General features: G+C 51.3%; 7 protein-coding genes across 7 annotated transcripts; 5 read left to right on the top strand and 2 right to left on the bottom strand.

Annotated features, from left to right (window-relative positions):
- Positions 1 to 202: 202 nt before the first annotated feature.
- On the bottom strand, positions 203 to 2,792 carry gpi10 (putative glycosylphosphatidylinositol-alpha 1,2 mannosyltransferase; the record flags this gene model as incomplete). The annotated part of the gene is made up of 5 exons (XM_043296976.1): positions 203 to 1,631; positions 1,684 to 1,830; positions 1,881 to 2,086; positions 2,146 to 2,376; positions 2,496 to 2,792. The coding sequence occupies 5 exons, from the start codon at positions 2,790 to 2,792 to the stop codon at positions 203 to 205; spliced, it is 2,310 nt and encodes a 769-aa protein (XP_043152911.1).
- A 727-nt stretch (positions 2,793 to 3,519) lies between these two features.
- Positions 3,520 to 4,933, top strand: car2 (ornithine-oxo-acid transaminase; the record flags this gene model as incomplete). The annotated part of the gene is made up of 2 exons (XM_043296975.1): positions 3,520 to 3,984; positions 4,046 to 4,933. 2 exons carry the CDS (start codon positions 3,520 to 3,522, stop codon positions 4,931 to 4,933), a joined length of 1,353 nt encoding a protein of 450 aa, XP_043152910.1.
- Positions 4,934 to 6,637: 1,704 nt separating this feature from the next.
- On the top strand, positions 6,638 to 10,940 carry Asppvi_000667 (ATP-binding cassette transporter YOR1; the record flags this gene model as incomplete). Its single annotated transcript, XM_043296974.1, has 3 exons — positions 6,638 to 6,886; positions 6,942 to 9,551; positions 9,606 to 10,940. The coding sequence occupies 3 exons, from the start codon at positions 6,638 to 6,640 to the stop codon at positions 10,938 to 10,940; spliced, it is 4,194 nt and encodes a 1,397-aa protein (XP_043152909.1).
- Positions 10,941 to 11,385: 445 nt separating this feature from the next.
- Positions 11,386 to 11,887, top strand: Asppvi_000666 (uncharacterized protein; the record flags this gene model as incomplete). Its single annotated transcript, XM_043296973.1, has 3 exons — positions 11,386 to 11,490; positions 11,556 to 11,655; positions 11,703 to 11,887. 3 exons carry the CDS (start codon positions 11,386 to 11,388, stop codon positions 11,885 to 11,887), a joined length of 390 nt encoding a protein of 129 aa, XP_043152908.1.
- A 2,215-nt stretch (positions 11,888 to 14,102) lies between these two features.
- Asppvi_000665 (uncharacterized protein) lies at positions 14,103 to 17,863 on the top strand (the record flags this gene model as incomplete). The annotated part of the gene is made up of 2 exons (XM_043296972.1): positions 14,103 to 14,236; positions 14,293 to 17,863. 2 exons carry the CDS (start codon positions 14,103 to 14,105, stop codon positions 17,861 to 17,863), a joined length of 3,705 nt encoding a protein of 1,234 aa, XP_043152907.1.
- A 150-nt stretch (positions 17,864 to 18,013) lies between these two features.
- Positions 18,014 to 20,007, bottom strand: Asppvi_000664 (anion exchange family protein; the record flags this gene model as incomplete). Its single annotated transcript, XM_043296971.1, has 6 exons — positions 18,014 to 18,682; positions 18,738 to 18,872; positions 18,920 to 19,123; positions 19,171 to 19,346; positions 19,395 to 19,750; positions 19,799 to 20,007. 6 exons carry the CDS (start codon positions 20,005 to 20,007, stop codon positions 18,014 to 18,016), a joined length of 1,749 nt encoding a protein of 582 aa, XP_043152906.1.
- Positions 20,008 to 20,543: 536 nt separating this feature from the next.
- Asppvi_000663 (SET domain-containing protein) lies at positions 20,544 to 22,628 on the top strand (the record flags this gene model as incomplete). The annotated part of the gene is made up of 7 exons (XM_043296970.1): positions 20,544 to 20,738; positions 20,793 to 20,864; positions 20,909 to 21,265; positions 21,309 to 21,353; positions 21,401 to 21,627; positions 21,673 to 22,237; positions 22,290 to 22,628. The coding sequence occupies 7 exons, from the start codon at positions 20,544 to 20,546 to the stop codon at positions 22,626 to 22,628; spliced, it is 1,800 nt and encodes a 599-aa protein (XP_043152905.1).
- Positions 22,629 to 24,811: the final 2,183 nt, after the last annotated feature.

The following is a 24,811-nucleotide window of genomic DNA, read 5'->3' as shown; positions in this document are numbered from 1 at the left end:
TATATAGTACAATTCAGGGACAAAATGGATAGCGTCTGTCAAAGACGAAGTCATCAATAAGGGGACAATTGCTATAGAATCGATCCAAGTTTAGCTATGATCCATTGAAATTGCAGGGAGAACACGTAAGATCCAGAAATCAAGGAGGTATCACATGCGCGTATTTCCAACAAGTTGACCAATTTGCAAGAAAAAACAACTCTTACAACCACAGATCCCGCTCAAGGAGTGTCTTAGTCTTCTTCTTCCGCCTCCAGTCCCTGAACCAGTCCCCTGGCCAAGCCGTCCATGACGATTGTGTCCTTGTCCACTGCGGGATCTGTACACCTAACCAGGATGCCCGCTTCCGCTGGCTCCACGGCCAGCGCCACGACGACGGCCACGACAGAGACAGCGAGGACGACGGGGCGACAGAGGAAGAAGACGAGATCCACCGACGGAACGAAGAGAGCTTGCCCTCGCGCTTCCCGGTCGCCTCTTTCCGGAAACTCTCGATGATCCGGTCGAATTGTCTATCGCGGTTCTCGAGGTCGCGTTGCCGGGTGGCGGACCGCCAGGCCTGTTGTTCGGCGGGGTCAAGGCACCAGACCACGATGTCGCCTTTGCGGCGCCGGTCGTCATGCCAAGCTGTGTTGAAGGAGCGGTAGCATTCGGCGTAGGAGCTGGCGCGGAGGAGGGACTGGAGGGTCGGCTCGAGCTGTGCGAAGAAGATGAGGTAGTCGGGCCATTCGTGGATGGAATGGTTGGTGTTTGTATTCGGCGACTGGGGGTGTGGTTGCGCGGAGAGGTAGGATGGTTTCCGAGAGATGTGGCGGAGGCCGCCGGCCATGTGATCGCGGAGGAACTGGGCGGGGTTGGCGTAGAATTGATCCGCTTCGTCCATATAGGTAGCTTTTTGGGCGGCGGTTTGGTCAACGGGGGGCTCGCAGGTTAGAGCCCAGGCGTGGATTGTGGGGTAGACGAGGTGGGAGCGCCAGGGGGTGCTGTGGCAGGGCATGAGGAAGCCGGCTGTGATTCCCCGCTGAGAGGGGTCTTTGACTGAGGCGCTGAGGTTTAGAGGAGCTTGAGCGGCCGGAGCATGTAGCTCGTGCTGTTGCCGGAGGTATGAGAGCACGTTGGACGGTCCGGATGCGTGGTAGATGGTCGTGTAGAGGGCAATACCAATATTGACCAGTAGTAGGAAGATGAGCGTAAGCCTCTTGGGCATATATGAGCGGGACGAGCGGAGGATCGCGGGCAGGAAGTAGTCCACAAGAGGTGGTGCACTTAGGATGTGGAGAGATGGTAGAAGGGGATAGATGAACCGCACTTCCTTGTGAGAGACCAGGGATAGGACGAAAGGCATGACCACACATATCAGCGCAAGCTGAGCTTGCACGGGAGACTGCGACTGCCCCAATCCGGACGTCCGAACCTGGGTCAGAGCGCGGTACAGGCCAACGAGAGCGAAAGGCAGTGCGGTGGTAAGTAGTAGGGGAAACCCCTGCGAGATATAATAATGCCAGTCATTTCTCCCGTAGAAGACCGCTAGAGACTGAGCAATGTTGAAATATAGGAATCTCAAAGGAGGAAACGTCCAGCTTCCGTAGAAGAGCCGATCCACCACGGACGATAAACCCAGAACGGTACAGCTATGAGCTTATCAGCTATCATTTCGCAACGTGCCTGGCAACATCAACTCACCCGCAAAGTAATACTTCGCGCACGAGAATCCTCCTCCCGTCCCAAGAAGTCCGAAACCATGCGACACTGGCCAAACTCATCCAGATGAGGATGTTTGTCGGTCGGAGAATACAGGCGACAGCCGCTAGGGACAGACACTGACGTAGCCTGCGGCGCAGTGTGAGATATATATGGATCCGAATAGACGTCCAGCGTACCTCTGCAGCGAGTCCGACACCTCCTGACCCCTCTGAGCACGCTCCCTGCTGGCCGCGCGAGTAGCCTTCTTGTGACCAGGTGTCACAAACGACCAACTCCAAGGCCACAAGTAGAGAGCGACAATGGTAATTGTTGTTTCAAGGCAATTAGACAATGTCCTGGTGGAACAAAACCATTGCCATGGGCTAACAACAGTCAAGGCAAGCTTCGATAGTCAACCTCGGTCCTCATATCGATTATTAAGCGAACAATAACAGAACATACAGTAGCCCAGGTGTCGTAACTTTGAGCGCCATAGACATAGCGAGCCAACTTCCAAGTATAAAAGTCCCCGAGGCCCGCGATTATCGCCTGCGCAGTTTTTGGAGCGGCGACGAGGAGATCCGCACGCGATGCGGAGGAGAGGCGGAGAAGCTGGGCGACGACATCGGCGGCGGAGTAGACGGCGGCGAAGAGGAGAGGATGGATAGACGATCTCAGTTGATGCCTCCATTCCTATATTGGTGACATCCAGTGTCAGATTTTAGTAACTGAAATGATGTGACTGGTTGGAACAAAATCGAATGCGACGCAAGGCAGCACAGGATAATGTTGGGGGATTCGACTCCACTAACCCAGGTTATCCATGCCCCCTGATTTTCTCCAAATGCGATTTGCCAGGCAGGCTCAAGTGATTGAAAAAATTCATCGGGCTGGAAAAAGGTGCGAACAGTAAATGCGTTGACCAGACGAAAAGAGATTAAAAACAGAAGGATATTGGTTGACAAGGGCGTTGTTGATGACGGTGATGTTTTGGTGTTTCTTGACGGAGACCGCGGCCTCAGGCGCGAAGTCGGCGGTGATGGGGAGTGTAAGGACGGAGACGACGAGGAGGACGACGTGACGGACTTCCTTCGACGCGACGAGGACATTGTCGCAGGCAAACGTCGCAGGGCGTATCTATCCCCGCGATATACTCCGATGCCAGCGAGAGCAAACAAAATCAATAAACTACCTAATAGAGAGGCCAAGAGGACAAAGTGTCCGGGCCGGCAAAAAGCGATGGGATCCGCCCCGGTCATGCAGTGGAGGCGCGGAAACGATGAGTAATGGACCGGACGACAGTCGACAAATGGATGACTATGGACAAAAGGTTGACGAACCGGAAGCCCCAGATCGGCCAGGCGAAGAAGGAATAAAGTCGGGTGGAATGCAGTCTGACTGGATCACTGCAGGAAAGGTGGATCGCCGACATCATGGTCGCTGGGGATAGCGCGTAGACCTGCACTTAGCGATATGCAGCGGGTAAACCTGCACTTAGGGGTCTAGTCCTTCTTCGGAGCCCATGTCTATCGCCTCAAAAGTGACACCAGCGGGTCTCAAAGGGCTACGGATTGGAATGGTAATTTCTACCAATTTGCTCTTCTGCCGTTTTCCCTTCTTTTCCTACAGTGCTCAATTCTGACAGGTGTTTCCCATCCTCGTGCTATTAAAGGACGGTGACTTGCTCGTCTCGGACTGTTTGCGGACATTTCCTCCCCACTTTATCTTCCTCTGTTACGCTTCTCACATCTTCCTTCGAATCTTCCTACTTCCATATTACCCTTGATAAATAATACTATCTCTTTCAAGATCACCTTGTCTCTTCTTTCCGCCAGCATGTCTGCCAACGGAACCAGTTCTTACCATGCGTCCTCCACCAAGGAGGCCATTCAGGCGGAGAAGGAGTTCGCAGCCCACAACTACCACCCCCTCCCCGTTGTCTTCGCTCGTGCTCAGGGCACCTCCGTTTGGGATCCTGAGGGCCGTCACTACCTTGACTTCCTGTCGGCGTACTCTGCCGTCAACCAAGGCCATTGCCATCCCAAGTTGGTTGCTGCACTAGTCGAGCAAGCCTCACGGTTAACCTTGAGTTCCCGTGCCTTCTACAATGACGTATTTCCCCGTTTTGCCGAATTCGTCACCAAGTACTTTGGTTTCGACATGGTTCTGCCCATGAACACAGGAGCGGAAGCCGTGGAAACGGCTATCAAGATTGCTCGTAAGTGGGGCTACAAGGTTAAGGGCATTCCGGAGAACCAAGCCGTTGTTCTGAGCGCGGAGAATAACTTTCACGGACGTACTGTAAGTGCACGAGAATCAATTAACTCGATCATTAGAGATTGACCGAGTCTTTTTAATCTAGTTCGCTGCCATCTCTCTGTCTTGCGATCCTGAGTCGCGTGAAAACTACGGTCCCTACCTGCCAGGTATCGGATGCACAATCCCTGGGACAAATAAGCCCCTCAAGTACAATGACAAGGAAGCCTTGCGGGAGGCCTTTGAGAACGCGGGACCCAACCTTGCCGCCTTCCTGGTAGAGCCTATTCAGGGCGAAGCAGGCATTGTCGTTCCCGACGATGACTATCTGCGGGAGGCGAGAGCTCTGTGTGATAAGCACAATGTCCTCCTCATCTGCGATGAGATTCAGACGGGTATCGCCCGTACAGGCAAACTGCTCTGTCATGAGTGGAGCGGAATTAAGCCCGACCTGGTTCTGCTGGGCAAGGCCATCTCCGGCGGCATGTACCCTGTGTCTTGTGTCTTGGGTCGCAAAGACGTCATGCTCACCATTGAGCCTGGTACCCACGGTTCCACCTACGGCGGTAACCCTCTAGGCTGTGCAGTGGCTATCCGAGCCTTGGAGGTCGTTCAGGAGGAACACATGGTTGACAGAGCTGAGAAACTCGGTCACGTCCTCCGCAAGGGTCTGGAGGCTATCCAGAGCCCAGTTATCCAGACCGTTCGTGGCAAGGGATTACTCAATGCGATCGTCATTGACGAGTCCAAGACCAATGGACACACTGCTTGGGATCTCTGTATGCTGATGAAGGAGAAGGGCTTGTTGGCCAAGCCCACCCATCAGAACATCATTCGCCTTGCTCCTCCGCTCGTGATCACTGAAGAAGAGATCCAGAAGGCACTGGAGATCATCGCACAGGCTGTTTCTGAGCTTCCAAACCTCAAGGGTGAGGCAGAGGACAAGATCATCCCAGGCCCAGAGAAGAATGTCAAGATTAACCTTGACAATTAAGGAGAGTCTGGCAAAGTCTTTAGAGTTCCTCAGAACTAAGGAACACCCACCACGCAACGCATTAAGCGATCGACCACGATCCCAAAGCGTGAACGCAACCCGACCAGAGACGGTAACGTCTGCTGGCCGCTGGAAGTGGAGAATGGAGATACTGTCTCGCACAAGGCGACGAAAGTACTCATTCGACCCGCGATGCTTTGCTTATTTCCCATAAGGATGGGACAACAAGTTGATGCCAGTTATGAATGAACTAGTCTATGTTTGATAATACGGCTCAGTTTTATTTAAAATGCAATCAATTTTAGCGTCTTTCATGTACTTCTCAAGTTTCGCTTCAAAGAAGCAAACAATAAGCTAAGTACGACGTAGGGCAAATTCCATGAGATAGACCACATGTCTGCCTTCTTGTCTACATGCTCTCTTCCTCCTCTCCTTTCTCAACTCACATTTTGTCCCCCTTGCTATTCCCTTTTTGAGAGGTTGTGAGGAAGAACTTAGATCATCCTAACCTGGAAAAGCTTAGCCCCTTGTCGGAGCCCGATTGACCGATTCATTAGTGTTATGTGAGTAGGTCTCGATTACGGATATGCGGCAAGTCGGCGACGGGAACAACAAGCTTCCTCCCCGCATCAGACACGGCATTCCAAGAAACGACCTGTGGCTGTCGCTTAACGACCAAGAGGTGGAATCATGTAGAAGAAATTTATCACCTCCGGATTTAACAATGGTTATCTCCCTTAAATATAACAGGTTAAGACTTGTCGGGTATGGCTTGCCAGGTTATTATCACGCTGTTTTTTGACTACTAAATGCGTTATTCCCCGGCCATGACTGCGCAGTGATCTGACTCAGACAACCCGGAGTGAACAAGGGAAAATACAAATCACATCCGGTGAGTCTTATCTGGATTGATCGCCACATCCCTTGCATACTCTCTCTCATTCTCAATACCAGTCGATTGTACAACTGCTGGCCTCTCTTTCATCCATAGTTCCGCAATGACTGATGAATTTGTTGTATTGAGCAGGTCAAATTATCGCAGTCCTCGGCAATTCATCGTTTAATTCTTCAACTGACTCGTGCACCGTGCAACCATATTTCTGGTGAATACTTACTACCCGGTTGGTTGGGTATTGTCTTTCAGGTCTGTATCCCTACTGCTCCAATGCATTTCCGTTTTATGATAACTCGTGGGCGGTTACTGAACCGAGGCAAGATTCATGCCAGACAGTGTTTTCAAGCCGTCGATTGACTCCATACACATGAACAAGGCATGCAATCGCCAGAATTGCGCCAATTCTTAGTTACGGTTTATCTGGGACCAGTGATCAGCCACGGAGTCGACCTGAGAAGCTTGATCAGCCGGCTCAGCCAATGGCACTGAGGTTCGTTTGGTAAAGAGAGTAAGTATTATTTTCGTGTTCTAATTCCAGTGTAATCGTCTGTCAACCCTGCATTCGTACGACACCGTAACGTGGTGGCAGCGGCATCATGTTCGTACAGAACACAGTTGTAATGGCTCGCTAATTCGAGGAACTTCGCAGAGCATTGGGTAGCAGAGAGAATACGAAGCTTGGTGCTTCTTATCACCTACGCCGGGGACGCTCTACACGCACACCACGCGGGCTCTCGATACATGATGGTGTCTGAAACTTAATGTTATCTCAGGCTGATTCATCCACAATCTCGTAAAACCACATCGAGATGAGCAAGACTCCCCAACCTCCATTGGAGGTGGTAGTACCTCAGGCGAAATTACCGCTTGAACAAAATCAGGCAGAGGGAACGAAAGACCAAGTTACTCCCCAACCACAGCTGTCCAAATGGCGCAAGCTGAACCCTTTGCGACTGCAAAAGGTACCTCCTGTTCCCAGTGAGAGACAAGTGACTCGGGAATATGGGGCAAATATCCTTAGTCGCATCTTCTTTGAGTGGATGACCCCCTTTATGAAGGTTAGTCTGGAAACCTCGAAACCCAGAAAGTCAGCATGTTTACAGAATCGAATAGGTGGGTTATCTCCGACCATTGGAACCCAAGGATATTTGGACCGTCAACCCGGACAGAGCAGTCGACACCTTGTCGGACAAGCTTGCTGTGGCTTTTAGGAAACGAATCGAGCAAGGGAGCAAGAGACCTCTGGCGCGGGCTCTTATCGACACCCTAAGACATGACCTTGTAGTTGGTGGTTTATGCCAGCTTGTTGGCATGATGTGCATGATCCTATCGCCATATGTGGTCAGGCACCTGATCACTTTCTCGACCGAAGCGTACGCGGCCCATATTCGCAAAATACCTGGCCCACACATTGGACCGGGCTTGGGTTACGCCTTTGGCCTTTATGCCATGCAGGTGCTGCAGAGTTTGACTATGAACCAGGCGTTATATCGAGGGATGGTTGTCGGAGGAATGGCCAAAGCGGGCCTTACATCTCAAATCTTCGCCAAAGCGATGAGGTTGTCGAATCGTGCGAGAGCTGGCGGGAAGCCCATCAATGACACAGGACAAAAACCCACCGAAGGAAGTCCATCTAAAGCAGCAGCAAACGATGCGGCGAAAGAGACTGCCGGCTGGAGTAATGGACGTATCACGACGTTATTGGGCGTGGATGTGGATCGTATCGATACAGCTTGCGGCATGCTTCATATGATTTGGGTTTCACCCATCGGTCTTATCGTCGCTCTGATCATACTGATTGTCAACATTGGGTACAGTGCACTTGCCGGGTACGCCCTCCTGGTCGTCGGAGTCTTTGCTCTGGCATGGGGAATGCGCCTCCTGGTGCACTTTCGAAGGGCCATCAATAAAATCACCGATCAGCGAGTCACTTTGACCCGAGAAATATTGTATAGTGTGAGGTTCGTGAAGTTCTTTGGCTGGGAAAGCAGCTTCCTAAAGCGACTCGAGGCCGTTCGCAACCGCGAGATTGGGTCCATCAAAAGACTGTTATTTGTCCGACACGCTGTTGTAGTGTGCATGGTCTCTTTACCAACATTCGCATCGCTGCTGTCTTTTGTCACATACGCTCTGTCGGGTCATGGCATGTCCCCAGACCGCATTTTTGCGTCCTTGGCATTGTTCAATGTGCTTCGAATGCCGCTCATCATGCTCAACCTGACTATCACGCAGATGACTGATGCCTGGACTGCTATGAATCGAATCCAGGAGTTCCTTCAGGCCGAGGAAAAGTCTGACCCGGTCGAATGGGACACAACCATGGATAAGGCTATTGAGGTCGAGCATGCATCATTCACCTGGGAACAAGTCCAGAGCGACAAGGGAGAGGAGAAGAAGAAGAAGGAAGAGAAGCCGAAACCTAGCCAGGTCTCGCCGAAAGTCGCAACGCCCAGCAGCCCGCCCGATGACAACAGTGACACAACTGAGCACGCGCCGTTCAGACTCACCGATATCAACTTCGAGGCGGGGCGCAGTGAACTGCTTGCTGTGATAGGAACAGTAGGGAGTGGCAAGAGTTCGTTGCTTGGGGCTCTGGCGGGTGACATGCGCTTGACGGAGGGTAAAATCCGAATGGGTGCGACTCGATCATTCTGCCCGCAGTACGCCTGGATCCAGAATGTGTCAGTGCGAGAGAATATCCTCTTTGGAAGTGATTACGACGAAGAATTCTACGACCGCGTGATTGACGCATGCGCTCTACGACCCGATCTGGATATTTTCCCGAACGGGGATCAGACGGAGATTGGGGAACGAGGCATCACGGTCTCTGGAGGCCAGAAGCAGCGGATCAATATCGCCAGAGCCGTCTACTCCAAGGCGGATATCGTTCTCATGGATGACCCGCTTTCAGCAGTTGATGCCCATGTTGGACGTCATATCATGGACAAAGCAATCTGCGGTCTTCTCAAGGATAAGTGTCGTGTCTTGGCAACCCATCAGCTTCATGTTCTTAGCCGGTGTGATCGAATTATTGTGATGAAGGAAGGCTCCATCGACGCTATTGGTACCTTTGACGATCTTGTGCGAACAAATGAACACTTTAGGGAATTGATGTCAAGCACTTCGCAACAGGAAAAGCAATCGGATGATGATGTCGACCAAAATTCGGGCAAAGCCGAACCGGCGAAAGACCAAATTGACAAGGCTAAACCTGCAGCTGCTTTGATGTCAAAGGAAGAGGTAGCGACCGGGTCAGTTGGGTGGGCTGTTTGGAAAGCTTATATCACCGCCTCTGGATCTTTCTTCCTCAACTTCATTGCTTTTCTCGTGCTGCTGGCCTGTCTCAACGGCGGCCTAATTATGACAGGCCTGTGGGTCTCTTATTGGACGTCCGACAAGTTTAAAAACCTGACCCTTGGCCAGTATTTGGGAATATATGCGGGAATCTGTGCAGCACAGGCTTTGGCCATGTACGGCTTCGCACTACATGTGACCATTTCCGCAGCGCATTCTAGCAAGACAATGCTGCAGCGCGCAATATACCGAGCCCTGCGGGCCCCGATGTCCTTCTTTGACACAACCCCGTTAGGACGGATCACAAACCGGTTTTCTAGGGATGTCCAGGTGATGGACAGTGAGCTTGGCGAATCTATTCGCATGTTTGCCTTCACGTTCACTCAGATCCTTGCCACGATGGGGTTGATTATCGCATTTTATCATTATGTGAGTACCAGAGGGTGAGGTGCGTGAAAAGAAGTTGCTAACCATCATGGCCAGTTTGCTATTGCATTAGGGCCCCTCTTCGTCTTGTTCTTACTCGCAGCGACCTACTATAGAGCTTCTGCGCGGAATCTGAAACGGCATGATTCAGTGCTTCGCTCGACGGTGTTTTCACGTTTTGGCGAGGCCATCACCGGTATCGCAAGCATCCAAGCGTATAAAATGGAAGGGTACTTTCAGCGGAACCTGCATGAAAGCATCGACTCAATGAATGGTGCATATTTCCTGACTTTCTCCAACCAGAGATGGCTCTCGATTCGCCTTGACGCTATCGGCAGTCTAATGATCCTGGTGGTGGGGATTCTGGTCGTCACCTCTCGTTTCAACGTCGGGCCAAGTATCTCCGGTTTGGTACTGTCATACGTTTTGAATATCACTCTGAGTTTGCAGTTCACCATTCGACAGTTTGCTGAAGTTGGGAACAATATGAATGCTGCTGAACGGATCCATTACTATGGCACCAGCTTGGACGAGGAAGCGCCCCTTCAGTTGGCCGAGGTACCACCGAGCTGGCCCGAAAAGGGAAGAATTACGTTCTCGAATGTGCAAATGCGGTACCGTGACGGCCTGCCTCTGGTGCTCAAGGGGCTCACGATGGACATTCGAGGCGGGGAGCGTATTGGCATTGTTGGGCGAACAGGTGCCGGCAAATCCAGCATCATGGCCGCGCTATTTCGTCTCACCGAGCTTTCCGGAGGAAGTATCAAGATCGATGACATTGATATTGCGACAGTTGGGCTGCATGATCTTCGCACTCGTCTTGCTATCATCCCGCAGGATCCGACGCTCTTCCGCGGCACGATCCGCTCAAACCTGGATCCTTTCAATGAGCATACGGATCTGGAATTATGGGCAGCGTTACGCATGGCACATCTCGTCGGCCAGGAGCTGCCAGAGGACGAGTCCCAGGAGGGCACAATTACGCCATCATCGATGAACGAAAAGCAGCAGACTGTGCAGCGACTGCACCTTGATACCATCGTCGAAGAGGAGGGACACAACTTCTCACTCGGCCAACGGCAGCTGATGGCTTTGGCGCGTGCTCTCGTTCGCGATGCCCGCATTATCATTTGTGACGAGGCAACCTCGTCCGTGGACTTTGAGACGGACCAGAAAGTCCAGGAGACGATGGCGCAAGGATTTCAAGGCAAGACGCTGCTTTGTATTGCTCATCGTCTACGGACAATCATCAATTATGATCGCATCTGTGTGATGGACCAAGGGCAGATCGCTGAATTCGACACCCCTCTGGCGCTGTGGGAGAAGCCGGGCGGCATCTTCCGCAGTATGTGCGATCAGAGTGGAATCACCCGGGAGGATTTTGAGACTTGATGTGATTGTTCGAGGTATATACTTTGATAGTATTCATAATATGATAGAAGTTGTAAGCTCTTGACTTGTCCCTAGCATGCTACTTGCTATCAGGTCACTTCCTAAGCTGCAGTAACACAATCCTTAGCGTTTCCCTGGGTGACTTCGGCAGAGGTGACGCTGTTAGCTTGTCTGCTGACCTTGAAGCAATTCATCCTGATGACCTTGATAAAGCTTCATAAATATCATTACTGCACAGGCGGATCCAGAAATTACCTCCTGCTCTCAACATGTTAGCACCGTCGGACCTAAAGTGGGACTGTATCTAGCCCTAGTTTTGGCCCTCAACGTCCGGGACTAGTTAACTTACGGACTTCCCTCTCTTTTCCTTTTCAAACAGTCTCGGGTTCTACTCCGTAGAAATAATCAATTCCTTTCTCACAAGCTCCCAAATGTCGCATCCGACATGGCAATCATATTGGCCTGGCGGGATCCCAGCGACTTCCATCTTCATCCAACCAAGTTATGCCCGTCAGACCTTCAAGAAGAGACCAAGGGGTGGCTGCAATTCGTAAGAGTATGCATGCAAGCCATCTATCCATTTAATATCAACTCACATATACACATTCCGTCTAGGAAGAATGGCGCCCTGCATCGAACGTTGAGGATGAAGTACGTCAACGACGCCTTCTGGTAGAGAAATGGGCAGCAGCCAGCCAGGACTTTCGAGAAGTCAGTGTGTAAACTGCCAGTCAGCACCTGAACGGAATTAACACATCGCAGTCCTACCAGCTTCGCACACCATCGCTATCTTTATATTAGACTACCCAGCTAGTGCGCTTGCACAGGATCCTCAACCCGACAAGCGGTTCGTGTGTCTCGCTCCAGTAGACCGCCAGACGCATCCACGCAACTACCTCCGTCTCATCAAATTCCTGATCCCACTCTACCTCCACCAGGACGAGTAAAACGGCGTCCATCCCTTTGATCGATTGGACACTGCAGGGGTACGGACCCTGGGGTACGTGGAATTTTCGGTGGGTCCTCCTTGCATGAAATGCTGGAATAAGCACGTAGGAGAAAGGAATGCCACTCAGGTATACAGATTGCTAAGGTATATACACGCTCTTGATATTCTATAGCTTTTGATAAAGGACGGTGAATGCCATCATCCGACTTTGACGGTGTCTATCCATTATATATACCCATTCTCGCTTGCACCAGCTCAGTGTAACTATTCATCAAGCCTATCTATACGACACCTGGACCTCTGCAATGGTTTGACGGATAGATATCTCTGCGCAGCTCAAGATTGAAGATCATTAGCCGCAAGAACAGGCGGTACCAAAGCTCAATATAGCTTCGTAAGATCACAGCACTGACCTGCAGGGACACGGTAGGTACCCAGACCATCCTCGAGAGTTCGCTGGTCATGCTCGGTATCCATTCGTGTCAACGCCCATGGGAGCATGGCTCGAGACCGTGGTCGGCCTAGATGAGGATCTACGTTAACGTTGTTTCTTTATATTTGCTTCTTGTAGTAGGTAAATAAAGCACTCACCTCTTATAATCTGTCTATTGCGGTTTTTGAAATGGTTCCAGAGTAGAAGAAGGGATGGAGGGCCAGTAACGAGTAAAGTGACAAGTCCAATAATAGCCTCCACTGACCAGCCCATTCTTTGGTCTATTCACACAAGACAGACAGGCAATGGAGTTGTCGACTGTGTCCAGAAAGAAAGCCATGCTGAGATGGAAGAGCCTTTTATCCTCTTTTCCCTCCATAGGAAGTGACATGAAGAATTGTAGACTGTGTATGCGAATCCATCTAGAGATGAAGCTTGATAATTGATTATGGTAAGCACCAATGATATAGCTTATAGTAAGTGACCACGAGCAGAATACTTAGCCGACCAATGCATGTTCCTTGTGGGGCGCAGCACTTGGCGACATCCACTGGATCTCTTCCGGTTAGGCCTAAGGAGTAAGGAGTCTACTCAGTAGGTAGGTAGGTAGGTAGGTAGGTAATTAGGTAGTTTTCTAAAGAAAGGTACCACTAGCTTTGTCTTAAGACTCGAGTTACCCGAGTACTCGAACATATTATTATTGTTGCCCTGCCTTGTATTCTTTGGTCTAGCCTAGTCTACAGTATTTGAGTATTAAAACACGACTATGAGCAAGTCAGGGCCACTACATGACGCTGTCCTGCTTAGTGCTTGGCTGATCTTCCATCGAATCCACTTTGGGGATCTTCGTTATTCCTGTTGATAATGTTGATGGCTCGATTTTGACAAATCCGACTTGAACCCGGGAGCCCGAGACACTGGTAGACTGAAAGTCTGGTCTCGACCAATAGCAGCTGAGCAAGCTCTCCCTGACTAGCCACTCGGAGTAGGTATGTAGTCCACGAACGTACGGAGTACCTTTAGTGTCCATCGTTTCAGAGTCGAGGCTGTACTGCATGCCTAGGAGGCTAGGTCATTCCAGATTTGACCTGGCGATTAGGCCACATTTCCACCTGTACCTTATAACGGTGCCCAATGATGTCTTTTCCTCCAGATCCGGAATCGTGCACGCGGGTCTTGGAAGCACCGACAAAGCAAATCATATTTGGAGCACAGTCGTGCTGGCATTTTGAGCTGCAATCCGCTCTCCACCAAGATGCCTGTATCCAATCCTACGAAAGGCTTGCGACGTATCAGGTTTCTCCCGGGGATCGCTACCTTTGTGTAGCCTAGGGATAATTTTGGCAACCCAGGTCTGTCGCGAAAGCCGTGAAGAGAGGAATAAAGGGGCGATTACCGAGGTATGTGAGATACCATAACTGTGAACTGGCGGTGTGGCTGGGGAGGAAAAAAAGAAATAAAGAGGAAATAAAGGAATAATGAAAAACTTGGATGTATAACGCCCCGTGTCAGGGATTAGGCTTAGTCCGGCGCGACGTTGCCTGCTGTCATTTGTCGAGGCCAGAATATACACAGCCGCGAGCCATTATTCGACAAGGCTGTGAGCTTCCAGAAACATAATCTGCACCTTCTGGCATGGTCCAATGAGGATTCAGCGAGAGAATTCTTCCCTTTCGTATGGCGCTGTCTATGCCCTTGGAGATGGAGTGATATAAACGAGCCATGGACAGCCCAACTCGAAAGAAAAAGAGTCATCAAACAAGCAACGGAAAACGAACTCATGGCTCGAACCAAGGAAGAAGAGACCGAATGGCAGAGTCACCGCGACGAGCTTAGGGCCTTGTGGCTGGATCAGCGATGGACTTTAGAGCAGATCCAAGAGCATATGGCCCGGAGGCACAGTTTCCGCAAAAGGTCAGTCGGTAATGCCCCTCGAAAGTCGCCCAGTCCTGGCTGAGAAAACGTCTCAGCGCACCTCAGTACACCCGGCAGTTCAAGAAGTGGGGGTTCAAAAAGAATTTAACAGATGAAGACTGGAAATTTGTTGCGCATCGTCGCGAAAAGCGAAAGCGAGACGGAAAGGACCCGGGCTACGTCAGGGTGCACGGCAACCTCATCCCTGAACCAAAGGTGAGAAAGGAAACAGCGCGTCATGCTTCATTATTGTCGCAGTGTTTGTGGATGGGAGACTCTGGTGCGTACCTGTATATGACTCCTTTCGCTATCCTGCCTTCCCTCTCACCTCGTCGATATGCTCACTTGTTCATCATCTCAGACCCCAAGACCCCTGACGGGGTTGTCGTGGGTACGCCCCGATTAGACATAGACGGTACTGTGTCCGACAAATCCGCGGGCGTCCTTGCGATGGACTGGTACCAGGGCCTGAGGGTGGATGATATCAATGTTGAAACTTCAACAATGTTCCAATTCGCGCATTGGGACCCTTTCGCCTTCCCCCTTGAGCTCCCCGAGCTGAGTTGTTTACAGTTTTCTTTCCGAGGGACTGAGGAACCCACCGCAACTCCTTCCCATCTCGGGAATGCTACCTTGGACCATCGTCTGCCTGTAACGTCTGCTAGGACACCAACATCTACAAATATAAGCCCACATATCCAGTACGACATTGATTCCATCAGCAAGGCCATTGATGAAGACACCCGCTGGACACTCTTACGGCAGACCTATCTGTCTGGAGATCCTGATCCCGACGATCTAATTTCAGTACTAGAGCCCATCACCATAGGGGATGTCAACCGCGACTTGACAAGAGGAGTCGAGGCTATAATTCGATCGCCCTCCCCGGAGAATTTGTCTCACTATCTCAGTCTCTGCGTCTACCTGTCATCCAATAACACGATGAGCCAGTTGTCAACGTACAGTCTGGTATCTCTTATCAAGAAAAGCGGCTCTCAGTCAAGACTTAAAGCCCTCTTGAAATCAACAACCCCGACAACCGAGATATTCATGAGCAACCTATTAGCTGGTGCGGCGACCGTGGGAGACATTGAGATCTGTCGAATCCTTATCGAGGCTGGAGCGGACCTAGATGCACTTAGTGGGCCGACAGGCATGCGAAGCACAGCTCTTTACCGAGCATCCAAGAACAATAACACGGAGTGTGCGAGGATGCTGCTGGAAGCCGGTGCAGACCCCAATCTGGCAGTGGAGGGCGAGACACCACTACACACTGCATGCTTAAGTTCCAAAGCACTTGATATTGTGGACCTTTTGCTCCGGTTTGGAGCTCATGGTAATCCGCCACAAGACTGTGCCCGACTCACGCCTCTGCAACTTGCTGTCCAGAAGCGGGAGCCCGACTTGGTGCAACTCCTTCTTGATAACAAAGCGAACCCGAACTCATTTACAACCTCCAGGAGTGGTACACCTCTGCAAATGGCATGCGGTAACTCTGCCGATGCCAAAATAGTCGAGCTTTTAATCGGTGCAGGCGCGGACATTGATTGTCGCTCAGGTTACCGTTGCGACAAGCGATATTGCGATTACCTTGGGGACAGCGATGTAGACACCGATGCAGTCTCTGAATCAAAAGAAGAGCCAGACGAAGGCTGCCTTGTGGGTTGTACTGGCCTTCCTGATTCCTTCAAGCCAGCCATCCTTATAGCAGCGGAAAACGAGAATTGGGAGGTAGTCCAGCTTCTGTTGGAAGAAGGTGCCGCTGTCAACCCCAGCTTGAGAGAATGCCCGCCTAGACACCTAGATCACGAACTTGACAAACACGGCTGGGGTCCTGACAATATTCCGGCCGTGTTTACACCGTTGCAAGCAGTTGTCCGGAAAGAGAATATTACCATGACTCGCATGCTTTTGAGCGCTGGAGCTCATAGCGACGCGAGGCCGGAAGGAAAGTATGGCCACACCGCGCTCCAGATATCTGCCATGGTCGGGAATGAAAGAATTACCGAAATTCTCCTGCGGGAGGGAGCGGATGTCAATGCCCCAGCGGGTGTCTATCGTGGAAGGACGGCACTTCAGGCCGCTTCTATACATTCGGATACGACGGTGTTGAGCATCTTGCATAGACAAGGGGCAGATGTAAATGCTCCGCCGGCCTTACGCAAAGGCAAAACTGCCCTGCAGATAGCAGTCGCCGCGGGTAACACCGAAGGGGTCAGGATTCTTCTTGATGCAGATGCAGCTGTCAATACCGACCCAATTCAGACTGGAGGGGTCACAGCGCTCCATGAAGCTATCCAAATCAGAGACTCGGCGATAAGGAATGAAATAGTTGACCTACTGCTGCGCGCAGGCGCGAATCATGAGGGTCGCAGAGACCAGAAGGAGTCTGCGCCTCTTCATGCCGCAGTCCGACAAGGAGACCTGGAAACGACGAGGAAGCTCCTGGAAAAGGGTGCAAACGCAAATGTAGGATTTTGCGCGCAGACAAGACGAACCCCTCTGCAGCAAGCTTCTTCCCTAGGCAATGAAGGTCTGGCCCAGATATTGATAGACTTCGGGGCAGGCATCAACGACCCCCCTTGCTGGTCTGGAGGGCGTACAGCCTTGCAGGCAGCAGTTGAAAACGGCCATGTGTCTATGGTGAAAGTGCTATTGAAGCATGGCGCGAAGATCAAGTCAGACAGAGCTAGATTTGACGGGATCTCGGTGATGGAAGCCGCCGCCAAGAGATGCAATCAAGAGCTACTCCACCTTTTCCTCGATAAAGAACCTGACATCATATTATCTGACCCCATCGCGAAGAGCCAAGTTATAGGGCTAGCTCTGGGCTGCTGGAAATGCGACGTGCCTTTGCTGGAGCTGCTGCTCAAGGGAGGAGCAGCCGTTAACAATGATCGGGACCCTCAGTCGAAGAAGCCATTTCTTCAAATTGCAGCAGAGACACACAACTTTAGAGTGGTGCAGTGTCTGCTTTCTGCAGGGGCCAACGTAAACCAACGCTGGGAAACCAGCTCTGATGGCAGCGTCACGGCCCTTCAGGCCGCCGTTTATACGCGCAATATCGACGTCGTCCAGTTACTGCTCAAAAGGGGTGCCAACGTCAATGCACCGGCAAACAGAAATGGAGGGATGACTGCGCTGCAAGCAGCAGTGGCACAGAACCATCGAGTTATGACGGAGCTCCTGGTGCATCATGGGGCTGATGTCAATGGCTTGCCCAGTCCAGCCCGAGGCCGGACAGCTCTCCAAATGGCTGCAAGGTGGGGCTACGTGCAGCTCTCTGAGTATCTATTGGCTCAGGGAGCTGATGTCAATGCTCCAGCAGCACATTTGGGTGGTATCACAGCCTTGCAAGGGGCCGCGATACACGGCAACGTTCGCATTGCGATGATGCTGCTTCTGGCCGGGGCAGATGTCAATGGGGCACCTGCCATTGAACAGGGATTAAACGCCATTGAAGCCGCTGCGGAGAATGGCAGGCTTGACTTTCTACATTTCCTGTTTAACTATCAACCGGATATCGAAGAGTTTGAGATCAAGAGAAAAAGAGCGGCGAAACTGGCACTGGCAAATGGTCACCTGGCCATTGGGAGATTTCTGCTGGCATATCGTAAACATCCTTGAAGAGGTGAATAATGCTATGTAGGTTACTCAAGCGAAAAGTTCATGTTGTTCTTATTCACACAGATCGTTCTAGTATTTGAGTGTTCTAACTTGTACCTCCCAACGCACGCTATTTCTCTCTTGCATCGTCTCTAGCAATACATCCCACACCTAACGACGAATACTACCCGCCCTCTGCCTCGCTGGCCCAAACCTCTGCTCCGAATAGCGCCTCTCCTGCCCAAACCTCTCATGATCAGGCTGTCCCGGAAACCGCGGCGGACGTCCCAGACTCGCCAGCACCGCACTATTATTCGCTGTCAAATCATCCATGACATCCAGCTCCTCCGCGCTGAACCACCTCGGCATAACCCACGCCCGAAACGGAATCAACGCAATGATCAAAATCGGGAACCCAATCGCCGCAATCGTCTGCGAGATGGCCACCGTCGCCGCAACGCCCACTGACTGGCAGGCGATATACAGCGCGATCTTGCGCCTGCGCACGGTCAACAGCGGCTCATCGCGCTGGATGAAGCGGTTCTCCCGCGCCAGGAAGATGACCTTCTGGAGGACGCCATTCGACTCGATGGAGCCCCAGCCGACGGTGAAGAAGACGCCCGCGAAGACGGCAGCGGGCATCGTGTGCAGGACAATCAGCAGCGGGCGGGTCATGGTGCCGATGATGAGCAGGCCCATGAGGAAGTGGGAGATGCGTTGCTCGACGACCGCGGTGGCGGTTACGATTGGGCGGCGGATTTCGGCGCCCTCGCCTTCGGAGGTGGAGATGGTGCGGAGGGAGGTTTCGTAAATGGTTAGGGAGTCGGTGTGTACGGGGGCCTGGATATCGATCAGCTATGATGAAAGAAAGAGGGGGTAGGGATTACCTGGGGACTAGGCCGTTTGGCATGGGGATGCCAGTGATGCCTGCTAGGAAGGTGGTGCAGCCCAGGAGGAAGAAGTCCCAGTGAAACCCGGCGGGCTTCTTGAGGGGGAATTGTCTTGCCTGGGCGGTTAAGCTGCTTACTTTCTTTTCGGATTAGTGCTGTTCGTTTAACAAGATGTAAGGAGGCATACGTGGTCATAGTAGAAAAGGAGCATCACCAGGAACCCAAAGGGCAGTGCGGCGAATACCCATTTGGCATCGAGTTCCCAGAAATGKATGAGCCAGCCGCGCGGCTGGGTAGGGTAGAAGGCCCGGGTGATGGGGACGAACGAGACGTGGGTGGCTTTGAGGTTACCGGGTATATGCGAGAAGCCTACCCAGAAGATGGTCCCGATCTGTACGATGTGAGTTGATGAAGATCTGGCGAACCGGGGATACATACCACATAGGCGTAGTCGGCCAGTAAGCCCCTGAACCAGGGTTTCCAGATGGTACTGGAGCCGAGCCGTTCTAGGCCGTAGATGGTGAGAAAGTATAGGATGGCGATTATGATGCTCATGAACCCAGCAGTGTTGCCGTGAGTGGTGAACTCGATTACTAATTCCTCGACTCCTTTGACTACTACTGTCAGTACGTTATCATTCCCGTAACCGCAGGTGAACTCACTGCAGTAGATAATGCCAACATAGGCGCCAAACGACTCGGACGAAAAGTCCGTGACGTAGCGCATATAGTCACACAGGTTACAGACAGCCACGATCCAGTGGAAGATCGCAGCCCAGATGGCAGTCCAGCACATGAAATTTGGGTAGATGACCGGCTTGTAGATAGTTACGATATCGTAAATGGTGTAGTTGAACAGGGAGATCAAACCAGTAATACCGACGATGGTCAAGGGCTGTGCACCCAAGACACTGAAGATCATTGCCGCCATCGCAGACGAGAAGAGCGCTTCGTTGATGCCGTAGAACTCGCCAGTGCGGCGGTACATATCCAATGTGTATGCAATGGCAGGGAGCATGCTGCAGCGTATTAGTAGATGGCTCAATGGCTAGTAAAGAGAAGCGCACTTGACAAAGTACATCCGGATAGTACTTGCGACAACGCAGTATGTCCAGGCATCTGTTATATCACTCCAGTAGTAGGGTAGTCGACGGCGTACGTCGTGATACACGCCCCGGAAGAGATTGAGAGCACGGAGTGACTTCCATCCTTTGCGGCCTTCGTATGTATATGACAGCCAGGATTTCTCTCTTGTTAGAGGCTCGTCGGAGGACATGACGGGGTAGATGATGCATGGGATGGACTATATGGAGGTGCTAGGGTATGACTTGCGATGGAGGAGTGGACTCAGAAAAGGGATGGGAGGGCTTTTATGCCAATCTCTGTCTCGGGGTTTCTTGGCCTCATCATCAGAGGATGATCGAGCGTTCCTCGAAATCTCCCGGTGGGGAGGATGATTGGCTTTGGGTGACAATGCTGGAGAATGTATTGGAGCGATTGGGTGATACTGACGGCTGAAGAGTATTGATACACAGTATAGGGTATACCGCAGTCATCTCTCTTTTTGTCTACCTTCATCTTAAAACTGCTCCTACGCATCTTCTCATGAACTTAACGGCCTCATCAGTGTGTGTTGATATACTCTGCAGCCAATCAGGATGCTTAATGTCATGGCGTTGAGGTTTCTGAGCGATGAGTCAGCAGCTTTTCTGCGCGGGCAGATTCCAAGGTACGGACTACGGACGAATAGGGGCGCCCAGTATACACAACAACTTCATCTATGATTGATTTGATATCTCTTGAATCAATGGCATGGCGGGTCCGTTGGTATCGCAATTGTGCGCACTGTTGGGCAACCAGCATTTTCCGTCGCAGCTGGCATCTATTTTGAGTAACCATAACGCAAACCAGAGCTACGAGAGCAAAGATCATCTTGTCCTGCGCATAGAAGGGTCCATCTGTACAAAGGATGCATCTCGTTCGGCCCTGCCTGACTCGATACTTCTGGTAATTAACTTTTGAGTCGTACGAGGCTATATACTATATTCTTACATTAATCAGGGCTCCATTGATCTAAAGGATGGACAAGTGATTCCATATTCCCAAATCACCCCCACTGCTACTCCACCTCGAGTATGACCATCTCCGACTGGTAAAATTGTATACTGATTTTCTAGGACAATGAAACGGACGAGAACACACCGCCGACCCCCAGATCAATTCAAAATGAGGAAGTCCATCCTCCCAAACGTCATAAGACGGTCAGCGGTTTGCGACCATCCCGGCATCTTCAGCCCGCCGGGACAACAGTAGAGTCTCCAGAGCCGGACCATAGTGTCGATACTCACAGCGAGGATCAAGACACAGTCTCCGGATCAGTACGGCAGGTCCATAGTGACACCGGGTTTCCACAGCGTAGAAAAGCTGGACAAGATTATAACCCGCCAGTCTTGGAGCCTACATCAACCGACAAGTTGATCGCGGGAATCTGGAGACAGATGTATTCACCTGTGAAGCTGAGCAGAACCCCTACTGTATGTCTCTGATCGGCTTGCATGTACTTTGCTAATCGGACAGGTGGTTGAACCCACGATTAACATCCGGACTGGTGTCAGCGGAGATGTGAGTGAGCGGTGCTCGACTTGGATAGAACTTGGCTGACAAGAAAGGTCTTCCGAGCTGTCAACACTCTCTGCATGAAATACTACAATCAATGTCAGTCGTCTCGCGCCTTGGAGATGATCGTCCAGGCCTACTGGATTGAATGCTATGAAGCGCGCATCGCCGTCATCCGGCTGGAGAACCCGCATTTATCCAGTACCGAGGCACGGATGACCGCGCTGAAAGAGGCCTGTGCAGTCCTCAACTGGAAGGAGAAGGATCTCCGAAACAGAATGTACTCAGTCCACCATTTCGTTTCTACCACACACTGACGATATAGGGCAATCTGGCGCGGCTACAAAGAAATCAAAGATGCAGGCGGCTGGCCCAGCCTGATCTTCGCCAGCTCCGGTGTCTACCGGTTCTGCAAATACCGCACCGGCTTCGGCGAGGGTTTCTCGACTCGTTTGCGCCATATCCGGTCGAGTCTGGAAGTTGCAGCGGATACTCTCCATCCCGAATGGAGGGATCTGTTGCACGTTATCGGCCAGGGGGATACCCCGCGCCAGTATCATGGCCACCCCCACGAGTGGGTGACAGTGACAGGAGAGCCTGCACTACCCCTGCACGCGACCTATGTACACCTCAACCTGCCGAACGGGTTTCATTATCGCTTCATCGACGAGTGTGTGCTCGATGCGGCAGTCTTCGGCGAAGAAGATCCCCGTCGCGTACCCGATCTGGATCCGGATATCTGCCAGGTCTGCAAGTCCAAACAGGCGGACGACGTCGAACAGAACCAATGCTCGTGTTTCCCAGTGCTATTCGGAGGCGTCAAGGGACCTGCTCCGGTACAAATCTTCAGTACCGCCAGCGGAAAGAACAATGGCGTAGTGGCGCGTGTGGTAAGTCCACGTTCTAGGGGGTTCTAGGCACACCAGCTGATAAAAGCTGCAGAACTTTGACCGCGGGGCGGCAATCGGCGAATTCGTCGGGCTCATAACAAACGGTATCTCTGGCGTGGATGTCATGGTAGGCGGCACGAAAGGCAGAACGTACCAGATCTACCAGGGCGAAATGGGCAACTTCACCCGGTTTATCAACCATTCATGCCGGCCCAACAGCCAGTTCCAGCGGTTCTACTGGCGAGGTCAGGAGCGGATCATTGTTGTTTCGCGAGGTATAGTAGCGGGGAGAGAGATCACGGTAGATTACTCGGATCATTATTGGAAGCAGTTGAATAAGGTGTGTCTGTGTGGGGAGCTGTGCTGTCGATTTAGAGGGTCGAATCGGTGAGTCTGTGGACCGAGTCAGAATCAAACGATTTATATAGGATCTGGCTATTTAGGGTGATGGATAGATTATATTAGAAATACTCAGAGTCAAATTGACGAATGAGAATTCTCCATGCTTATGCCGGATTGTCCTACCTGTTCCCTTTCCGGCATTGCACGGAAATCTAGTCCACTCCAGAAACGCAGTGAGATGTCATACTGGATGAGTCATATAGGTCACTGACTGACAGAGTGGAGATCTTCTAGCTGGCGAATGTAGCGTTGACACAGGAGACTTTCAAGACTATCATATACAGGCTATGATTGGAACTATACTCCGCAAGTCCAGCCTTCTTGCTGATATCTCCCTTGCTCAATTATATCACAGATACATACTATGTTCAAGCGAATGATAAATACTCATGCTTTTGCCAAGTCAAGTCCATCACAGGCCAATATCACTAGCATGAAGCCGTCAGAGACGTACTCAAGACGAGTACAGTACCTGACTTCTGTGTCTTCTCAATATACCAGACCCAGTGCCAGTGCCTCTCTACCGCATATATCATCTCTTCTCTGCAACAGCAAGCCCAAACGGACGGAGCATAACCCTAACCCTCAGGCAGCAGGCCACCAACCAGGCGACCCCCCAGCACACCACGGAGAATGAGACACATACGTAGACCTCGAGTCCAAGTACCCGATACCTCACCACCACGATTAACTAAGCCACCAGTCCGATAGTCCGATCCTCCCGCCTGAAAACGCTGCTACCTAACAGCCGAGCGCCACCGGCCTCCCCTCCCCGTAGATCGACTCCAGTCTACGTTTGTCTTCAGCCTAAGCAACACCTGCAGCTAACGGTGGGCCGTCCTCGTCCTTCGGTTCGTCATTGCAGGGGATTGCCATGGAGTCGGAGATTATCTTGGCTATATATAAGCTCTGTCAGGAGATTCGGGTTCATCTAGACGGGTACGGGTTAAGCTTAAGCTTATCTGAGTTTGTCCCGGGATATTGGGACTGGGTTCCTGCGTTTGTTGACTTCGGATCTTGCTGGCTATATATATACATAATTGATATACAGAAGATACAGTAGAGATGCTCATAGTTTGCGACAATGATTCTATTCAAGTATACTGTAGACACGTGACCATTCTGATAGATATTATACCAAGTTACTCCGCAATGTCTACTAACATATTTTCGGTTTATGAAATTAGCGGACATTATGTTCTATTGTTCTTCCAGGGCTGTCTCCATAACCCCGCTCGAGAGATCGGACTCTGCTCCGTAGACTACAGACAAATACAAAGTACCGTACCCTGGCCATAGGGCGTGAGTCAACGACAGGGTTGATCTATGAAATGACGTGGCTAGCGCGGATAGTACGTCGTATTGCGGTTGTTGGCGGGTAGACAGCGGTGTTAAGACTGGCCAGACTATCCTTTCTGAATGGAGAGAATACGACGAGAGCATGTATGGATCGTCAGAGGTCCGAGAGTGAACCATAAGATCACAAGCAATTTTGATAATAGGATCGGCAGGGCTGGATGATGTAACCAGGGCACTGTGGATCAACCACCAATTCGACTGTTATAATCACAGAGCATGTCGCCAGATACGAATATCTTGACGATAGAATATATGTGAATATCTCCGGTAATAGTGGCCTGGGTATGTATTTGGAGTCTTGGATTTCTGATCCATAGTTCGAAATGATCCATTCGGATATCCGGGTTTAACCAAAGCACCAACATCGATGATGACAGCGAGCCTGACTAAGCATGGGGCAAGTGCTCGGGACGCTGTCCGAAAATCGGAGCGAGTTGCCTTATTGGAGTAATCCTCTCAGCAGACTAAGCCTTAAATGGATGCCAAGCTCAAAGGTCCACCCTTTCCATCAATCAGAATGTCCAAGGAAGCAAAAGCCGCACCGAACCCGAGCCGAGACATCCCGGTAGGGTTGAGTTACTACTATGTACAAGATTCTGTGCATAGCTTCTTCCACTGTAAAGACTAAGCCCTGTCATAGAGCTAAGATGGGGCTTCGTCTTGGTCTTGAGAGGAGTGTCTTGGCAGGGTCAATTGCAGAGTTATGTCATAGACAGTTAGTAGTAAGTAGGAGTAGAAGACTACGGAGTACGAGCAACCCCTCACGATAGAGGGGAAGCAGCGGTCTGTGAAGCCTTACCAACCACCAGCTTA

The sequence above is a fragment of the Aspergillus pseudoviridinutans genome (assembly GCF_018340605.1).
Source record: "Aspergillus pseudoviridinutans IFM 55266 DNA, scaffold_1, whole genome shotgun sequence".
Taxonomy (NCBI): domain Eukaryota; kingdom Fungi; phylum Ascomycota; class Eurotiomycetes; order Eurotiales; family Aspergillaceae; genus Aspergillus; species Aspergillus pseudoviridinutans.
The sequence above is the reverse complement of the archived record's forward strand: the minus strand, read 5'-3'. Positions and strand labels throughout refer to the sequence as shown.